At 43.3% G+C, this 18059-nt stretch overlaps 1 protein-coding gene across 1 annotated transcript in view; it reads left to right on the plus strand.

Annotated features, from left to right (window-relative positions):
• Positions 1 to 899: 899 nt before the first annotated feature.
• LOC311241783 (host cell factor 2-like) overlaps positions 900 to 18059 on the plus strand; it is a 54546-nt gene continuing 37386 nt past the window's right edge. The window contains exons 1-9 of the mRNA XM_084330690.1: positions 900 to 1105; positions 4008 to 4156; positions 4636 to 4796; positions 5642 to 5844; positions 8134 to 8218; positions 8324 to 8430; positions 8528 to 8752; positions 9524 to 9736; positions 9842 to 9897. Coding sequence (XP_084186816.1) covers positions 946 to 1105; positions 4008 to 4156; positions 4636 to 4796; positions 5642 to 5844; positions 8134 to 8218; positions 8324 to 8430; positions 8528 to 8752; positions 9524 to 9736; positions 9842 to 9897 — 1359 coding nt within the window. The 5' untranslated portion in view covers positions 900 to 945. The remainder of the gene's footprint in view (positions 1106 to 4007; positions 4157 to 4635; positions 4797 to 5641; positions 5845 to 8133; positions 8219 to 8323; positions 8431 to 8527; positions 8753 to 9523; positions 9737 to 9841; positions 9898 to 18059) is intronic.

Consider the following 18059-nt stretch of genomic DNA (forward strand, 5'->3'; position numbering starts at 1 on the left):
ATATAGGTATTTAGTACTGATACATTTGTGACATAGGCGGTATTCAAATATACAGTACTGTTACCCCTATATCCTGACAGAGTATATACATATGATGGGGAGGGGACTGTACATTAGGAGGGGGTGGGTGGGTGGGAGGGAAATATACATACTGCGGGGAGGGAATATATACATGCGGTGGGGAGGAGACTGTCTATTAGGAGGTGGTGGGGGTTTTGGGCATTTACGGTGGCCAGTTTCGAATTGCAGCCTCCCGTAGGTGCTCTTTAAGGGCGGTTTTGAATGTGGGCAGGGATTCACATTCCTTTACAGCTTTGGGTAGGGCGTTCCACATTGTTGTGGCATAATTGCGAAACGTGTTTAGTCCCTTGTTTGAGCCGAATCTGGGTTTAACATGATTTGTTGAGCTTCCTCTGGTGTAGTGGTTGTGGTATTCACTGACCTTTGGGAAGTATTTTGACATGTACATGGGCACCCCGGTCGTATAGTGTATCTTGTAGACCAGGCCCATTGCAAGTTGCTGTACTCTGTCATCTACTCTAAGCCATCCTAGGTTGGCAAAGTGGGCAGGGGTGAGGTGGGTTCTGGGTCAGCACTATTGTACATGCTATCATACAGAATTCTGTCCTTCCAGAGATAACCTCGTTCCCACTTTTATCTCTATGTATGTCCATGTTTCCACTATGCATTTAAAATGGGGGACCCTGATGTAAACAAGACAAACGTCTTTCTCTGGTCTGCATCCCCTTAACAATTGTATGTATTTATTTGAGCCGTACTGTATTGTACCCATTCTGAAATCTGTTAAATAAAGTTTTCATTCATCATTCATTCACTGTCCCACGTCAGAAGACCCTCCCCTCTCCCCGCCCACTTCTCTTGAAAGTCGCCAACAGCGCCAAACTTCAGGCCCCCGGCGACTGTTCATTAGTTCCAGTCGGGACAATGACTACAGAGGATCCGTTATGGAGGAAAGTGCACTCTTTCACTGGACTAATACCACGCTCGAGACACGGACACCGAGCGGTGGCCATCCGCGAGCTCATCATCGTGTTCGGAGGTGGCAACGAAGGCATATCCGACGACCTCCATGTTTACAACACCGGTAAGCTAACGCTCGCTAACGTTAGCACATAGACCACCGCAACACTTCCGGTATTTTGGTGTCATGGGAGAGCGCGCGTTCAGGCATCCATTCATTTGATCCACGCCCCTCCCCCTCACGAGCTCCATGGAACACGGAAGTGCAGTGGTCAACACAAACGGCTAGCATCCACACAACCAGTTGTGTTGTAACTTGTAACATGGATGCTAACAGTTGGCCAACTAACCATGTTAAATGTTTTAGACTAGGCTAGCATGCAGATGATCAGATATGTTAAGCTACTTGCATAGTTAATTAGCATAGAACAATAACCTACAATAGTTAAAGGACGTTCAAGTTGAAGGCAGATTTTACTCTTTAGTCACGTAGCTAACGTGAAGTTAGACAACAAAGGTGGCTATTGTTAGTTTAGCCGGTAGACCCCCCTGTACCTGCTGGTTCCCTGCTCTAAAAAGTATATATTATGTACCGCTACGCTTTGCTAGCTTATATCAAAATAGTGTTTGGATAATAGGGATTTAATTGCATTGGAGTACAATGAGCAACAACGAGTTTAATTTACTTTATTAAATCAAATGTCAGTAACTTTGTATCAACACACAGTTATTGATTGATTGAAAACTGTATTAACAGATTGCAGAATGGGTACAGTACATCTCAATACACACAATTGTTAAGGGGATGCAGACCAGAGAAAGACTTTGGTCTTGTTTACATCAGGGTCCCCCATTTTCAATTCATCATAACATATATGACATACACGACTTACAGATAGACGGTACTGCTACATCTATACATTTATGACATATCAGTAACGTTAGCGTTACTTGTGTTGATTGAAGATCAAAGTGTGTGTTGATTTAAATACAATTCTGTACGTTGCTGCCAAAACTAAGCCAACAATCTGTGTCCAACAACCAACCAATGAATTTCATTTTTGTCTTCAGTTAGCTTGCTACTATATATACTCACAAGGATAGTCTTGAACTGATAAGGCAGCCTGAATAGCGATAGTCTCATAATATTCCATTGAAATGTATTGTCGTCATACTGCACAAGTAGTACAGTACAACGAAAATAAGTTTGACATCCAACCAGAGTGTAAATGTTAGATTAAAGTGCAATATACAATGTACAAGTGATTCAACTATATATAAATGATTAATAATGCTAATGTAGGTACAGTGGTATAGTATTATTATGTGCAGTGATACAGGTATAAAAACATTATACTTTGATTGATTGATGTTTTTTTATTTTTGTGTCTTACACACATACAGGTGTATGCCCAGCCCATGTGGGCTTACAAGACACATAACAATAAGTAATAATATACTTGACAAATTACTTGATAAATTATGACATATAGACCAAGATGGCCACAAAAAAAAACAATAAAACGTAATATAACACAAGCTGTAAGCAATGTATGTAAACAAAGAAACACAAGGAATTCATATACAATTATATAGGATATAGTGTGTTTTGTGCCATGCTTTCTCCAAAAATCCTGCAAAACTGAAGATGTCCTCCACAAAAAAACAACTCAACAAACATACAAGTAACTCTCAGACTGCCAAAACAAATCCGGATTTACAATTTGAATGTTCTCAAATAAAGCCCTCCTCAAATCGGTGTACAAAGGGCAATAAAAAACAAAATGATATTCATCTTCCACCACTCCCAGATCACATAGAACACACAACCGCTCCTCCTCAGATTTACCTTGGAATCTACCCACTTCCACCGCCAATGGCAGGGTGCCAGTCAGACCTCAACTGGGCACACAGAGACCTCCGTCTTCTCTTTAAGTTTAACATTACATAAGGTTCAGTAAAATACTCATTTTTAATTACAACATATTTTCTAAGTTTAGGTTTTTTCCATATCTCCACCTTCCACTTATCCTGATGGATTGTTGATCATTTTGTTTTAAGTATTGTGAACCTTACACTGCAGATTGTTCATAAAAATCATACTTAAGTCAGCAGGAGAAAAAATCATGGACATCTCTCTTGACCAGGGATGACTGTGTGCTCTGTCCCAGTTAAATATCTTTTTTGTCACCCTGTTATTTGGCAGCTGGACCAGGCGGTTCCATAACCTAACCATTTCACCTTTTTGCTTGACCAAGCATGAGTCCCAACTCCCAACCCATGTCCCCTTCTATAGCCCCTTTTGGTGTATATTTATAGACTCCCAAGAAGTAACTCATGGCCCCGTTCTGGATAGCATTACATTCAGGTGCATCATCAAAACCCCATACTCCAGCAGCATAAAATAAAACAGAACCCACTATTGAATCAAATAATTGTGTAAATGTTGAAAACCCAAGGTCAGTGCACACTTTCATTTTACTCAACACACCCCCTAGCGTGTGGTAGTAAGTCGTACTGGTCAGCGGTATAACTAGTACGAATAGGTGTGAGATATATACAGACATAGTACATACACACACAGACAAAAAAAAGTGGTTATATGCAGGTATATTCATACAGATATGTAATGTATAGTACAGTTGTGTAATTAGTCTAGTTTAGTTTATATTCTATAGTTTATATTTATACAGTTAGCAGCATAGCTTAGTTGTTTATTATGTTTAGTTTTATAGCTTATCTAGTTTGTATAGATCGTTGTGTACTATGTTTAGTTTTATAGTTTATTTGTAGCTTATCTTGTTTGTATAGATCGTTGTGTACTATGTTTACAAATCTACTGCGGTTGAGGAGCCGGGGGAAACAAGCATCTCACTTGTTTGTTTCTGAATTTATGTACATTAAAAAAAAAATATATATATATATATATATATATATATATATATATAAACAAACGATAAAATAATCTGAATCTAATCAGGAAACCGTGGCTCCAGATGACTGATGACCTTTGCTCGTCTAAACAGTGTCTAAACAGTGGTTTCTCCCTGCGGTGAGAGGTGACATACCCCCTGGCTGTGCCGCCCATGGCTTTGTCTGCGAAGGCTCTCGCATTCTTGTGTTCGGGGGCATGGTGGAGTTCGGCAAGTACAGTAGCAACGTCTATGAGCTACAGGTGAGGGTTCTACATTAACACTGTCTCATGGTATCTGCAGGGTATTAAAAAGTCTTAAAACTGATACAATTTATAATTGTCTATTTAAGGCCTTAAAGTGTATAAAAAAATCTTCATTTAGTACAAGTAGTATAAACATTTTTAGGGGGCGCAGTCGGGAGATTAAATAATATTAAATACATTAAATGTTTTTTGTATTCAAGTTGTTGTTTTTTTGCTGGGCTGCCGGGAGCAGTCTGGTGAGAGCTTGTATGGAACGCGCAAGAATTTAATTGGCGTGCAAGTGCAGCCGCCAGTTCAGTGTCGCTATGTGTTAAAAAAAATGGCTAGTATGGTCGTGAAATAGCTCTAAGTAATATTAAAAAGGTCTCATCTTAAATTGAACTTGTTGAAACCTGCAGAAACCCTGTGTCTTTCTCTGTACATGATGTTTCATAGATATGACGGGAGAACTTTTTTTTTGATCTGGCATCACACAGGCCAGCCGCTGGCTGTGGAAGAAGCTGAAGCCCCGCCCGCCCAGGAACGCCCCGCCCCCGGGTCCTCGCATCGGCCACAGCTTCACGCTCCTGAGGAACAAGTGCTACGTGTTCGGAGGGATGGCCAACGACAGTGAGGACCCCAACGGCAACATCCCACGGTAACCTGGCCCATAGTTTCTCACTCGTAGTACAATCATTCATTCATAAACATGTTCAAGAAGTACAACACATCAGGGGGCGACAGTGGCTCAGGAGGTAGAGCAGTCGTCTGGCAGTCGGAAGGTTTCCGGTTTGATTCCCAGGCAGCGTGTCGAAGTGTGTCCTTTATATAATATAATATAATATTTAAAATAAATAAAAACAACTGGTGCAAACTGTGGTGAAGTGGTTTGCTATTAACGATTTAAACTGACCAATAGATACTAATGAATTGCGTTTTAAAGTGCACTGCAAAAAAATTTCCAAGGGCCACAGAAGCTAAAAGCAGATTTTCCTAATTCAGTGCAAACTTTAGGAACCTTACGTGTAAAAGCCAATCACCAGAGCCAGTGTGATAAGATTGAGGGCTCCAATCCACCAATGAAGTGATTGGGAGATCACCAATAATAGCCGTATACAGAAACGGATGCCAGTGCAAGTCACGTCTCTTTTCCAGAGAGGACCACCCAACCTTATCATATAGGATACAATGTTGGGCACCATAACTTTCACCGGTGATAAATCTGAGGGCAGAATGATATACAGGGTCCAGAGGCTTTAGAGTGGAAGCAGCAGCATGTCTATAAACTACGTCTATGTCCAAAACAGACGTCAAAGGCCTTCCGTCTGCTAAACACAGGAAAACCTGACTTAAATAGAAAGTCAGTTCAACCCTTCTGACTGTGGACCGTCTAAGTTCGTTTTTTTTAATTATGTTTCGATGCTCATTTGGTTCTCGAGCATCTTATACGGTTCTCTCTCATCCGAAGGATTAAATCGTGTTTTGGATCTCGTTCTCACGCAGGTACCTGGATGACTTCTACGAGCTGGAGCTCCAGTCGGTATCGGGGGTGAGAGGCTGGACCGTCCCAGACACCAAGGGAGGGGGCCCCTCTGCTCGGGAGTCCCACACCACCGTGGCCCACAGCGGGACGGGTTCTCCTAAACTCTACGTCTACGGGGGGATGCACGGCCACCGCCTGGGGGACCTCTGGCAGCTGGACCTCGGTAGCCCCTCCTTCAGTGATCTCAGATCATCCACTTCATGCTCTCGTGGACTTTCCTTTTCTTTCACTTAGTCACAATGTGTCACATTAACACACCCTTCCTGGACTATTATATTTGCACATATAGGGGGCGACAGTGGCTCAGGAGGGAGGTAGAGCAGTTGTCTGGTAGTCAAAAGCGGAAAGGTCGCCGGTTCAATCCCCCCAGACAGGCAGGAAAAATCTGGGCTGGGGGAGTGAATGAATAACTCTCTCCCATACCCTTAACACCAACCGCTGAAGTGCCCTTGAGCAAGGCACTTAACCCCCAACTGCTCCAGTGGAGTTGCTCAGTGGCCAACGGTGTCAGACTGTGGTTGTACTGGGCAGCTCCCAGATGTGAATGTGAAGCAGGGCGTAGCTGAAAAAGAGCATCCGTGCTCAGCGAACCTACCCTGGGTAAATAAAGGCTGGAAAGAAAAAAAATAAGTTCCCGGTTCGATTCCCACTCCTCCCGGGCAGCGTATCGATGTGTCCTTGAGCAAGACACTTAACCCCTAATTGTTGGCACCTTGCATGGTTGCCTCTGCCATCGGTGTGTGAGTGAATGGGTGAATGTGAGAAACAAAAATTGTAAAGCGCTTTGATTTATATTCTAATTTAGAAGACAACACAGGTAGAGCTGCCGCGGTATTGATATTTTCCTTACCGCACGAATTTGCGAAATATTTCCTACCGCCGCGGTTATTACCGCACAGTGCGCACAAAAAAAAAAAAGTTTGAATGCATTTTTTTTTTTTTTAGTAGTCTACTCTTATAGCCTGCCTCTAGTCTAATGGCGCTTTTCCACTGCATAGTACCTACTCGACTCGACCCGCTTTAGGCACCTGGTACTTCGTTCCTTTTCCACTGCAGCCAGGTACTACTCCGTTTGTCTCCGTGTGGGGATGCAGGCGGGGCCGCTCGCTTGTGTACACTGAAAGCTCCATGGGCATAGATGTCCGAGGGCTTGCAGCAAGCCAGAGTTTAACACAGTTTCAATCAATCAATCAATCAATCAATAACAACATTAACCAGACTCTCGTTGCGTCTATTCTGCCAAAGCTAACGTTACCTCTCATTGTGTATTCTACCAAGCAAACCCGGGTTTAACGTTACCTCTCGTGTATATCGGCTGACGGTAGTATTATTAGGCTAATAACAACAACAAACTTAACACATCAGCGATCTTGTTGTGACACTAAACTCTCCGCTCGGTGGTAAATTGGGTTGATGTCGGTTTTGTTTCATCAATAAATAAGGCAGAATACACAGTGAATCCATTCTTTTTTGTTTATTGCACTTGGTTCTGTCGCAATTTAAAGACGCAAACAAATCCTGAATGAAATGCATCCTTAGCGAGGCAGTAAAGATGGCGCCGCCGGCGTTCTGTTTTTGTTCAGAGGCTACAAAGTGTGACGCGTCTCTCTTCTGACCAGTCAGTGGTCTGCAATGTTTCACATGACTTTTCTGGTACCACTTCTACCCAATAGGGTCGCTTGGAACCGAGTAGGGTATATCTGCAGAGCCGCAAGCCAACTTTATTATTATGATAAAAAACAGCGGTGACGCGGTATTCAGCCTAACTCTGCGGTGAGCGTGATGCAACAGCGATACCGCGGTAATGCGGTTATCGCGGCAGCTCTAAACACAGGTAGTAATAATAATAAACTTTATTTCTATAGCACCTTTCAATTGCAGCTCAAAGTGCTTCACAGCAGTAAAAAAGAGAGAAAAAAGGCATAAAATGAGCATCAAAATAGACAAAGTCAAGGTAAGACATAGAACACCAAATCACAGTTCTTCATATTAGGATCTAACATCCCAATAGGCCTATTTGTTTCACTGTCACACTCTTGTCCACTCTTTGTGTGGTTTGATCGTCACACATAATATAGACAATTTTAAAATAGACGGTAATAAAAGAGCAGCAAAATAGTGCAGTGCAATACAATGGAAAATAATGCAGTTCTGAATGACTGTTTAAACAGTTTAAAACAGTCTTTCCTGTTGTATTTATATTCTAATTTAGTGTATACTCTACTACAATCCTGCACAATTGTACAGCCCTGTCCTATATTCTATTCTATTGTGTTTTTATTCTGATTTAGTTTATATATTCCATTTTATTTTATTCCACTTTAATTGTCTGTTAATGTTGATGCACCAAATGACCAAGACTGATTCCTTGTCATGTGCAGCTTACTTGGCAATAAAGACTTTTCCTTTGCTTATCTCCTCCTCGTTCTCACTTTGTGTCTCTGTCTCTTAGACGCTATGGTGTGGTCCATGCTGGAGACCAAAGGATCTTATCCGCTACCCAGAAGCCTTCACTCCGCAAACATCATCGGAAACAAGTAACGGATGTTTTTCGGCTGCATTGTATTCATTGTATCGTTGGCTTAGTTTTTATGTGGCATGTATGAAAAGTGATTTAACACAGTCCCTTCCTCTGTGTGCAGGATGTATGTATTCGGGGGATGGATCCCCGTCCAGTGTGTGATGGACAAGCCCAATGTCTTAGGAGCAGAATGGATTTGCACCAACTCCTTGTGCGTGCTCGACTTAGGTCAGTGCATCCCGTGGAGAGCATTTTAAACTCTTAATTGAAATCCCGTTCGCTGAGTTGATGGTGTATTTGAATTGCCTTTTCGTCCCTACTCCAGACACTATGGCGTGGCAGAGCCTGGAGCCAGACCCCCAGGACCAGGTCCATTCCCTGCCGCACAGCCAGGGGCCTGATGAGTCCCATGCCAGTGGACCCAGAGCCAGGGCGGGACACTGCTCCGTCACCATCGGCTCCAGGCTCTACATCTGGAGCGGTCGCGATGGCTACCGGAAGAGCTGGAACTACCAGGTCTGCTGCAAGGACTTCTGGTACCTGGAGACAGGTGAGAAGAACTGGGTACAGTAGGTACAGTATGAGGCCTGGAGACGGGTGAGAATAACTGGGTACAGTAGGTACAGTATGAGGCCTGGAGACTGGTGAGAAGAACTGGGTACAGTAGGTACATTCGACACTCAAGTTCACGAACGACGAACAATATTACTGACCCTTTGCTGCCAGAGTTCTTCCCTTCCTGCTGACTTGTTGTACAGAACTTGTAAGTCGCTTTAGATAAAAGCATCAGTTAAATGTTCAAATGATGGGGGGGGGTCTGGGGAGCACAGCGGACTAAGTGCCTGCCTACCACCGCAGAGACTCTGGGATCGAATCCAGCTGTCAGCGGTAACTCTGGCTTGGTCAGGCATCCATACTAACACAATTGGCAGTGTTAGCGGGTGGGAAGCCGGTGGGGTATGTATCCTGGTCGTTGTAAACAGCGACTCCTACTGGTCGCTTGGGGCACCTGTTCAGCAGGGAAAAGATCTGGGGGAGGTAGTGTGATCCTCCCACGCGGTACACTCCCCCAGTGAGAGTCCTCGCTGTCGGGTGAAAAGAAGCGGCTGAGACATGTGATAGTCTTCAACCCTCCCTAGGCCGGCAAGTGGGGGGGAAATGCGCGCAACGGCCAGGAAGGGAATTGGCATAACGACTAAATTCGGATGGGAGAAAAATACGGAAAAAAGGGGGGAGAAAAAATAGATCAAAAAATTATGGGGGTGTGGGGGGGTAATGATATGTTGGCCGTTAATAATACCCTCCATCTTTGTCCCGTCAGATCGACCTACTGCCCCAGAGGCTGTATTACTGGTCAAGTCCACAGTCAGTATGGTCCATGTGGCGTGGCGCCCCCTGGCTGCAGCAGACTGCTACGTCCTCCAGATGCAGCCCGTGTCTCTTCCCTCTAGCCCCCCACCTTCTGATACACCCCCCACCCCAGCCGCTCCGCCCAGCGCAGACGGCCAGGAGAGGAACTCCCAAGACCCAGCAGGTAGGGGAGAGTAGGATGGTTGCCATTATTACTCACAACGTAGTCTATAACTTTCCTGGCGTTTCAGTTGGATAAACTCAAGGATTTGCTGTGTGTACTCTTCAGCTGGCCGACCTTCAGACGAAGCCGCGTCTAAAGAGGAAGAGAAGAAGACGACCCAGGTAGTAGTGATAATAATAATACACTTTATTTGTATAGCCCCTTTCAATTGGAGCTCAAAGTGCTTCACAGCAGTAAAAAAGAGAGAAAAAAAGACGGGCATAAAATGAGCGTCAAAATAGACAAAGTCAAGGTAAGACATAAAACACCAAATCACAGTTCTTCATATTGGGATCTAACGTCCCAATATGCCTCTTTGTTTATGGTTTGATCGTCACACGTAATATAGACTATTAAAAAATAGACGGTAATAAAAGAGCAGCAAAATAGTGCATTGCAATAAAATAGTTAGTAAAATAGAATAGACAGGGTAAAATAATGCAGTTCTGAATGACTGTTTACAGCAGGGGTCGCCAATTAGATTTGCCCACGGGCCAAATTTTCCCCAAGCCATTGTGTGGCGGGCCAATGATAAGTGAACATTTTTTAACTGTAAAAAAAAAAACGACATATACATGTTTGCACTGTCTTTTTTCTATTATAAAGTGCCTCTCAGACAGTGCATTACACATGAACAGATCAGTAATTTGATTTTAATGCAGGTGCTCGCATTATAAATCGAGATCAGTAGGGTGCATTTGATTTTAAGCACCACAGCGGGTGTATTATACATCGAATGTATTATTATTATTATTAAAACACAACACTCACCGGCATAATGCAGGCAGCCCTGCCCTGGACTTGATATTGTTTCTGCTTCGGTCCTCCAAAATCCATGTTAATAACATGTTAAATGTCCACTCGCGTTGAATGCCCACCCAACTTGAACACAGTTGCTTGCTCGTGTTGCCATGTCAACAAGCGAGAGTCACCGGTTGCTTATTGCAAGAGTTACCTGTTGCGATAAACCCGTATTTTAAGAATGACACCTGTTTATTAAAATAAGCTTTATAGGTTGTAGGCTCCTCTTCTGGCTCATCATATTTCCCCGTTGCATTGCAAAGAAGTTATTCAAAGACGTTTGTTTTGTTTTTGCAAACGTTCGCTCGCCGGCATCCCAAACGCGGAAGTGAAAGTGAAATTCCATTGGTTCTCCCAGTCCATGTGACCATTTCTAGCATTTCAATTGGCTATAGTGACAGCCATAGATATGATGAATAGATAGATACAGCTTCAAAAGACACTCTGGCGTCACAACGAGTGACTATTTCCTGCGCGTAAAATAAACATCATATTCTCAAAATAACCTGACGGGCCAGAAATTATTGCTGGCGGGCCCATTTCGGCCCGCGGGCCGCCTATTGCCGATCCCTGGTTTACAGTTTAACCTGACAGTCTTTCCTGTTTGATAACCACAGTTTAAAACCAGATCGGGCATAGAAACTAGGGATGGGCAAAACTCTCCCCCCACCTCGCATTAACATATGATTTTGGTTTTACTTTCGGCGCCATACCCGAGATTTCTCGGGGTTTAAATCCAACCGTTGAGCGCCAACCCCGAGATTTCTCGGGTTAAGATCCTTTTTTTTTTTTTTTTTTTTTTTTTTATTAGATTTTCCCTTTTTTTTTTTATATATATTTTTTGCACAAATCTCTCCAATATTCAACACATATCTTTCCACATCACAATATGCAACGTCCAAGATTTGCCTTTTTCTTTTTTTGTAAGAACATACAAAACATGTAAAAGACTCATACAAAAACTGACATTACACAAAAATACTATACATTGTGCATATATATCCCTGATGCACATACTTTACATGTAGACCGATCTACCTGCGAGCAGGTATGTGCTGCATCTTCTATCGGGATGCCATCCTTCTCCATATTGCATGTGAGAGAATGCGTCTCGGATATATATAGGTGTGCATGAGAGCATGCATGCATGTGTGTCTCAGATATATGTACGTGGGTACGTGTATCACGTAAGTATGTGTGCATGCCTCATACGTGTGTGTGTGTGCATCTTTCTGGTGTGTGACTGTACTCCTACCTCTTGTGTGTGTCTCGTATCCATGTGTGCCTCTGCCCCCTATGTGAGTGTGTATCTCAGGTATGTATATGTATGTGCGTCTCAGCTACGTATGTGTGTGTCCCCTATGTATGTGTATATGTACGTGTGTGTATGCCTATTTCCTATAAATGAGTATGTGCATGTATGTGTGCCCCTGGCATGTATATCTCAGCCTTGTGCATATGAGTGTGTGTAAATCTATTATGTACACATACGAATATGTGTATCCTAGATACGTGTATGCGGCTAAACATGCGCATATGAGAGTGTGATAGAGACGGTGGCCATTCCATAGATACACCATCCGGACATAAAATCTATGCATATACATACATAATACAATATAAAGTACAAGTACCATCAGATCAGATCCCCTTTTTCACATTCATCCTTGATACCATTGTAATCCCATCTTAATCATTTGTCCCCAGACCGTTCAGTCAGGTGTAGAAAACTGTCCCATACCTCAGCGAAGATATCCTCTCTCCCTGCGACTCTATATGTCACCCTTTCATATGATGCTGTCCGGAACATTAGTTCCATCCTTTTTTTTTTTTTTTTTTTTTTATATATTGATCTTTTTCCCCCTCCATTTTCCTCCGATTTTCTCCCATCCCAATGTTAGTCGTATGCCGATTCCCAATCCCTTCCTGGTCGCTGCGCACTTACCCCCCACAGTCAGATCATCTGGGAGAGTGGAGGCTACCACGTGCTTCCTCCGACACACGTCCAGCCAATCACCGCTTCTTTTCACCTGGCAGCGCGGATTCTCATTGAGAGGGCGTAGCGTGTGGGAGGATCACACTATCCCCCTCAGGTCCTATCCTCGCTTAGCAGGCGCCCCGACCGAACTGTAGGAGTCGCTGTTTACAACGACCCGGACCCACCCCGCCAGCTTCTCCCACCCTCTAATACAGCCAATTGTATTAGTGTGAACGGCCAGCCAAGCTGGTGACAACCCCGGAGCTGTGAGCTGGATTCGAACAGGCGACGTTCCATCCATTCTTTAAAAGTAATATCAACGGGTGATTTCCAATGTCGTAATGCAATTCTACATCCTGATATCATGGCCATTCTATACCACATTCCCCGGTATTTAGGCAGTTTAATCCCTTTCGGTACTATACCCAAAACACATGCCATTGGGGAGTTATTTATCTTCACATTCAGAACCTTACTTAGGAATATATCACAATTTGATCCCACATTTTCCGGACCTTCTCACATTCGTATAGCATATGTAGTAAAGTGCCTGTCTCCTTCTCACATCTCCAGCAGATGTCACTGTCCCTTAATTTTAGTCTGGCCAGTTTACTAGGCGTCCAATAGCTTCTGTTCAACACTTTGTAAAAGATAAATTGTGATTGTGCCTCCCGAGAGAATTTACCCCATTTGGACACCAGCTTCTCCCACATTTCCTCAGTAATATCCTCACGTACATCGTTCTCCCAGCTCAGCCTCAGACCCGCCAACTTGGGTGCATTGTATTCTCTTATAACATCATAGAATCTTGACGCACCGCCTTTCCTACGCCATCCTTTATAAAATATTTCTTGAATTGCAGTAATCGGGCCACACTTTGGCCCTCCCATTGATGACGATATACAATGTCTAATCTGTAGGAATTTATAGAAGTTTTTATTATCTATACCAAAATCCTCTTTAATATCCTCAAAAGGTAAGACCCCATCTTCCCCGGCTATATCACCTAGTACATGTATCCCCCTTTTAATCCAGTCGTCCCATATGACTGATTTCTTACCAATCTTTAGTTTTTTATTATACCATATAGAGGCTCTTGTAGTTAAATATGGGCTATCACCAGTCAGCCTGTGCGACTGATTCCAAGTTTCCCTGACAAATGCCATTAGAGGGTTCTTAAAAGGTATAGGTCTGTCTGATTGTGTCAGGAAGGATTCCAGAGATGAGGGATATAACATTTCCTCCTCCATCTTGACCCAAGCAGGTGCCTCCTCAGTCGAGTGATTCAATTTGGAGAGCTGGGAGAGCGAGAACGCATAGTGATACCAGTCTAGTTTAGGCAGGGATAAGCCGCCATTTTCCTTTGCTGAATACATTTTGGCCCGTCCAAATAGCGGCCTTTTGCCCCCCCACAGATATACATTAATGACTTTGTCATACTGTTTGAGTAACTGGGTCGGGAGAGTCAGCGGCAGCATATATAGGATATAATTTAATTTGGGAGCCAATATCATTTTTACTAAGTTTATCTTCCCCAGGAGGGACATATTCATCTTGGCCCAATTCTGGGTCAGAGCACTAATGTGTTCGATTATAGGGGCAATATTGGCTTGCACTATCTCTTTCAGACCTGGGATCAGCTTTATTCCTAGGTATATCAACCCTGACGGCATCCATCTGTACTGCCAGCCCCTCCTGATAGCAGGGGGACAACATTTAGAGAGAGGCATTGCTTCTGACTTGCTCCAGTTGATTGTGTATCCAGATATTTCGGAGAAGGACTCGATAATAGTTCCAATGACCCCAGCTGCTGTTTGGGGATTGCTGGATACCAATAAGATATCGTCCGCATATAAAAATAATTTATGTTCCACCTGCCCTGCTATTACCCCTTTGATGTCTTGATTAGTCCTTAGTGCGATAGCAAGTGGTTCGAGGAAGAGCGCAAACATTTGGGGAGAAAGCGGAGAACCTTGCCTCGTCCCCCGCCCTAGATTAAAGGGCGAGGATACAATCCCGTTGGTCAAGACTGAGGCCATCGGATTTGTGTATAACAACTTTACCCACCCAGTAAACGATGGTCCGAACCCGAAGCGCTCTAGCGTGTGAAATAAGAATGCAAATTCCACCTTATCAAAGACCTTTTCGGCGTCCAATGAGAAGGCCACTGTAGGTTCTGTATCATCCCTAACCTTCCACATTATGTGTAGGAGTCTGTGGATATTATCAGCTGAGAGTGCACCAAAGTTGGTAGTACATCTTCTATTCTATTCGCTAGTATCTTTGCCAATACTTTTTCTTCCAAATTGCTCAGGGATATAGGCCTATAGTTTCCACAGTATTGAGGGTCTTTGCCCTTTTTCTGTAGTAACGTAATAGTGGCCGATCTCAAGCTAGTGGGCAATCCCCCTTTTAACAGTGAATCTTGATATACTTTCAATAGTCTCGGAGCGATTACCGTACTTTTCGGACTATAAGCCGCGGCTTTTCCCCCCATTTTTCGACCCTGCAGCTTATATAACGGTGCGGCTTATATGTGGACAAAACCCGAAAATCAAAAATATTGCTTTTTTTACTGCATTGAAATGTTATTTATCTGTTCGCTTATTTACTTAATACAACTTGTAAATTAGTTAATTCTTGTTATTTGTCCGACAGTATTGTGTCCCAATGGGAGTCATTCTCTGTAGAGGTGGGAACTTAAAGCTCAATATAAGAACGGCCATGCACCACCACCCACAGAATCGAGAAAGAGCAATCAATCTGTCAAGCCTTTCCGTGTCCGGGCCGGGTGAGGTTTCCCGTGTTGAGTCAAATTAAGCCGCAGGCTCCACTCCTTACATATGGTAATTAAACATTAAAACACATGCAGCTTATAGTCCAGTGCGGCTTATATATGTACACATCATTCAATTTAGCTGCTGCGGCTTATAGTCAGGTGCGGCTTATAGTGCGAAAAGTACGGTATATCACTGAATTGTTTGTAGAAATCGGGAGTAAACCCATCGTCTCCTGGTGCTTTACCCAATTTAAGGCTGTTGATTGCCGCGTGTATTTCCTCTATCGAGACCCCCCCCTCCATTGATTTTACTTGTTGTTTCGATAACGACGGTAATTCAATTTTGTCGAACGCGTCCAGTTTTACCTGATCCACCGCCGTCTGTGGGGTATATAAATCCTGGTAAAAGCACCTGAAAACATTATTAATTTTCTTTTTGTCTGTAATAATTTTGTCATCCTTATTACGAATTGAGGATATAATATTTTGCATTTGTTTAACCCCATTCGCTAGTATTTTACCCGCTCTCTCCCCTTGTTCATAGTATCTTTGGTTGGTCCTAAATAACTCATATTCGGCCTTCTTTTGATATATGTTGTTCAATTCATATTTGGATTTGTTTAGGTTTCTCCACGTTTCTGGGTCTGGTCTCTGACTGTGCTGTTTCGAGAGTGTTTTAATTTCCTCGTCCAATGCTGTCATTTTTTGTTTCTCTGCCCTTTTTAGTATTGCACTGTATTGTATGAGTCGCCCTCTCATGTAAGCTTTACATGTGTCCCACATTATGCCACTATCATCTATTGACCCTTCATTAAGTTCCCAGAATTCCTTAAATATAGTTCTAATGTATGCACACGACCCTTCATCATTTAACATCAGGTTATTGAATCGCCATCTCAGAGATCGTTGCCCTTCCTCCATGGATGTGATCACTAAATCAACCGGAGCATGGTCAGATATTACAATGCTCCCTATCCCAGTATCTGCTACTTGTTCTACCAGTGCGCTAGAGATCAGGAAATAGTCTATTCTAGAGTATGAGGAATGCGGGTGAGAGTAAAACGTGTGGTCTCTTTCCTGTGGGTTCATAACCCTCCAAATATCCACTAGACACAATTCCTCTACCAGTACACCAACCGCCAGTCTCCCTGCGTTGTCAGCGGTCCTGGGTTGATATGATTTGTCCAGCAAGGTGTTTCCAACCAGGTTGAAGTCCCCCCCTATGATTACGTTGCTATTCCCTATTTTCCTGATCACCTCACATACTTCATGGAAAAAGTCTGAGGACGACCCGTTGGGCGCATATATATTAGCTAAGGTAGTCCTCTGCCCCTCCAAATCAGCATCCAGTATAACCCATCTTCCCTCATCATGTGAGAAACTATTGTGCACCTAACGTCTGTTTTTTCTCACCAATATTGCCACCCCCCTCTTCCTAGAAGAGAACGTACTATAGAATATTTGTCCCACCCAATCCCTCTTAAGCTTGGCCGACTCCTCCTCATTCAGGTGCGATTCCTGAATTAGTGCAATATCCGTCTTTTTTTGTTTCAAGAACGTCAGTATCTTTTTTCTCTTAATGGGATGATGACATCCGTCTATATTCCACGATACTATTTTAATCAGCCCCATATTCCTCGTAATGTATCTCCCCTGTGCAATCCAGGACGTAGTGCCTCTATGTCTGGGGCGCCATCTCCCATACTTCTATATCTAGAACCTGAGATTGTGATGATATATATACAATAGCATATAATGAAATAAAAAGGAACATATAAAAACAAATACATTTCCCCCCCCCCACATTCGATAGGACCCCAGATAGAACAATTGTACCGAGGGTGAGATCGATACTCACCCGTGCACCTTGGTCCCCCTCGACTAACAGAGGAGTGCATTTGGCACAAGGCAGGTTGCCCAAAACCGTGTCCCTACTATTTTGTATACCCTGATGTAACGTATGGCTCACACTGTAATCTATATACAGTGCGATCAATTCAACTGAACTTGTCAAAACGGTAACGTTTTTTCTCTTCCAACAATTAACCTTTGTATATCTCTTAGATATATATTGGTACATTGTAACTTCTATGACATATCCATAATGGACTGTGGTTCATTTCGTTATCCCTTTTTTTTTCTTTTTTTTTTATATATCTATCCAGGATATTTCCCCTCCCACACTTTTAGCATATTCTCCTATACATTGCCCTCCATTCACATTTCAAGTCTTTTTTTTTTTTTTTTTTTTTTTTTTTTATAAATATATACATATTGGCACTTTGTGATGTTTGTTATTCTATGAAGATGCCCCTGTGACTTATCTGTATCCACGCGCTTCTTGAACGTTATCTTAATTGTCCGCCTCCGACTGTCCCCGTCTGAATCCCTGTAGTTTCTCCCGGTATCCATGATGTCCATTGCCCTGCTGCGCGGGGCCTTCATTCCCCGTCGCCTGTATGTCGTCCCCCGGTCCCCGTTTTCTTCCCACCGTCTGCCAGGTAGACAGCCGCAGTATCTCCTCTCGATCTGGGTCGGTAGTCGGGTTCACCACTGTGATCTTGTATCCACGACTTGCCATATCCGCCGTTGCCTCCGCTGCGTTCTGGTACAGGCGGGTGCCATCCTCATAGAATACCCTCATCTTCGCTGGATATGGTGTCTGGAACTTGAGATTCTTCTCCTTCATTATTCTCTTGGCCTCGGCATATTCTCCTCGCTTCTTC

Source organism: Notolepis coatsorum (assembly GCF_963971535.1).
Source record: "Notolepis coatsorum genome assembly, chromosome: 15".
NCBI classification, from domain to species: Eukaryota; Metazoa; Chordata; class Actinopteri; order Aulopiformes; family Paralepididae; genus Notolepis; species Notolepis coatsorum.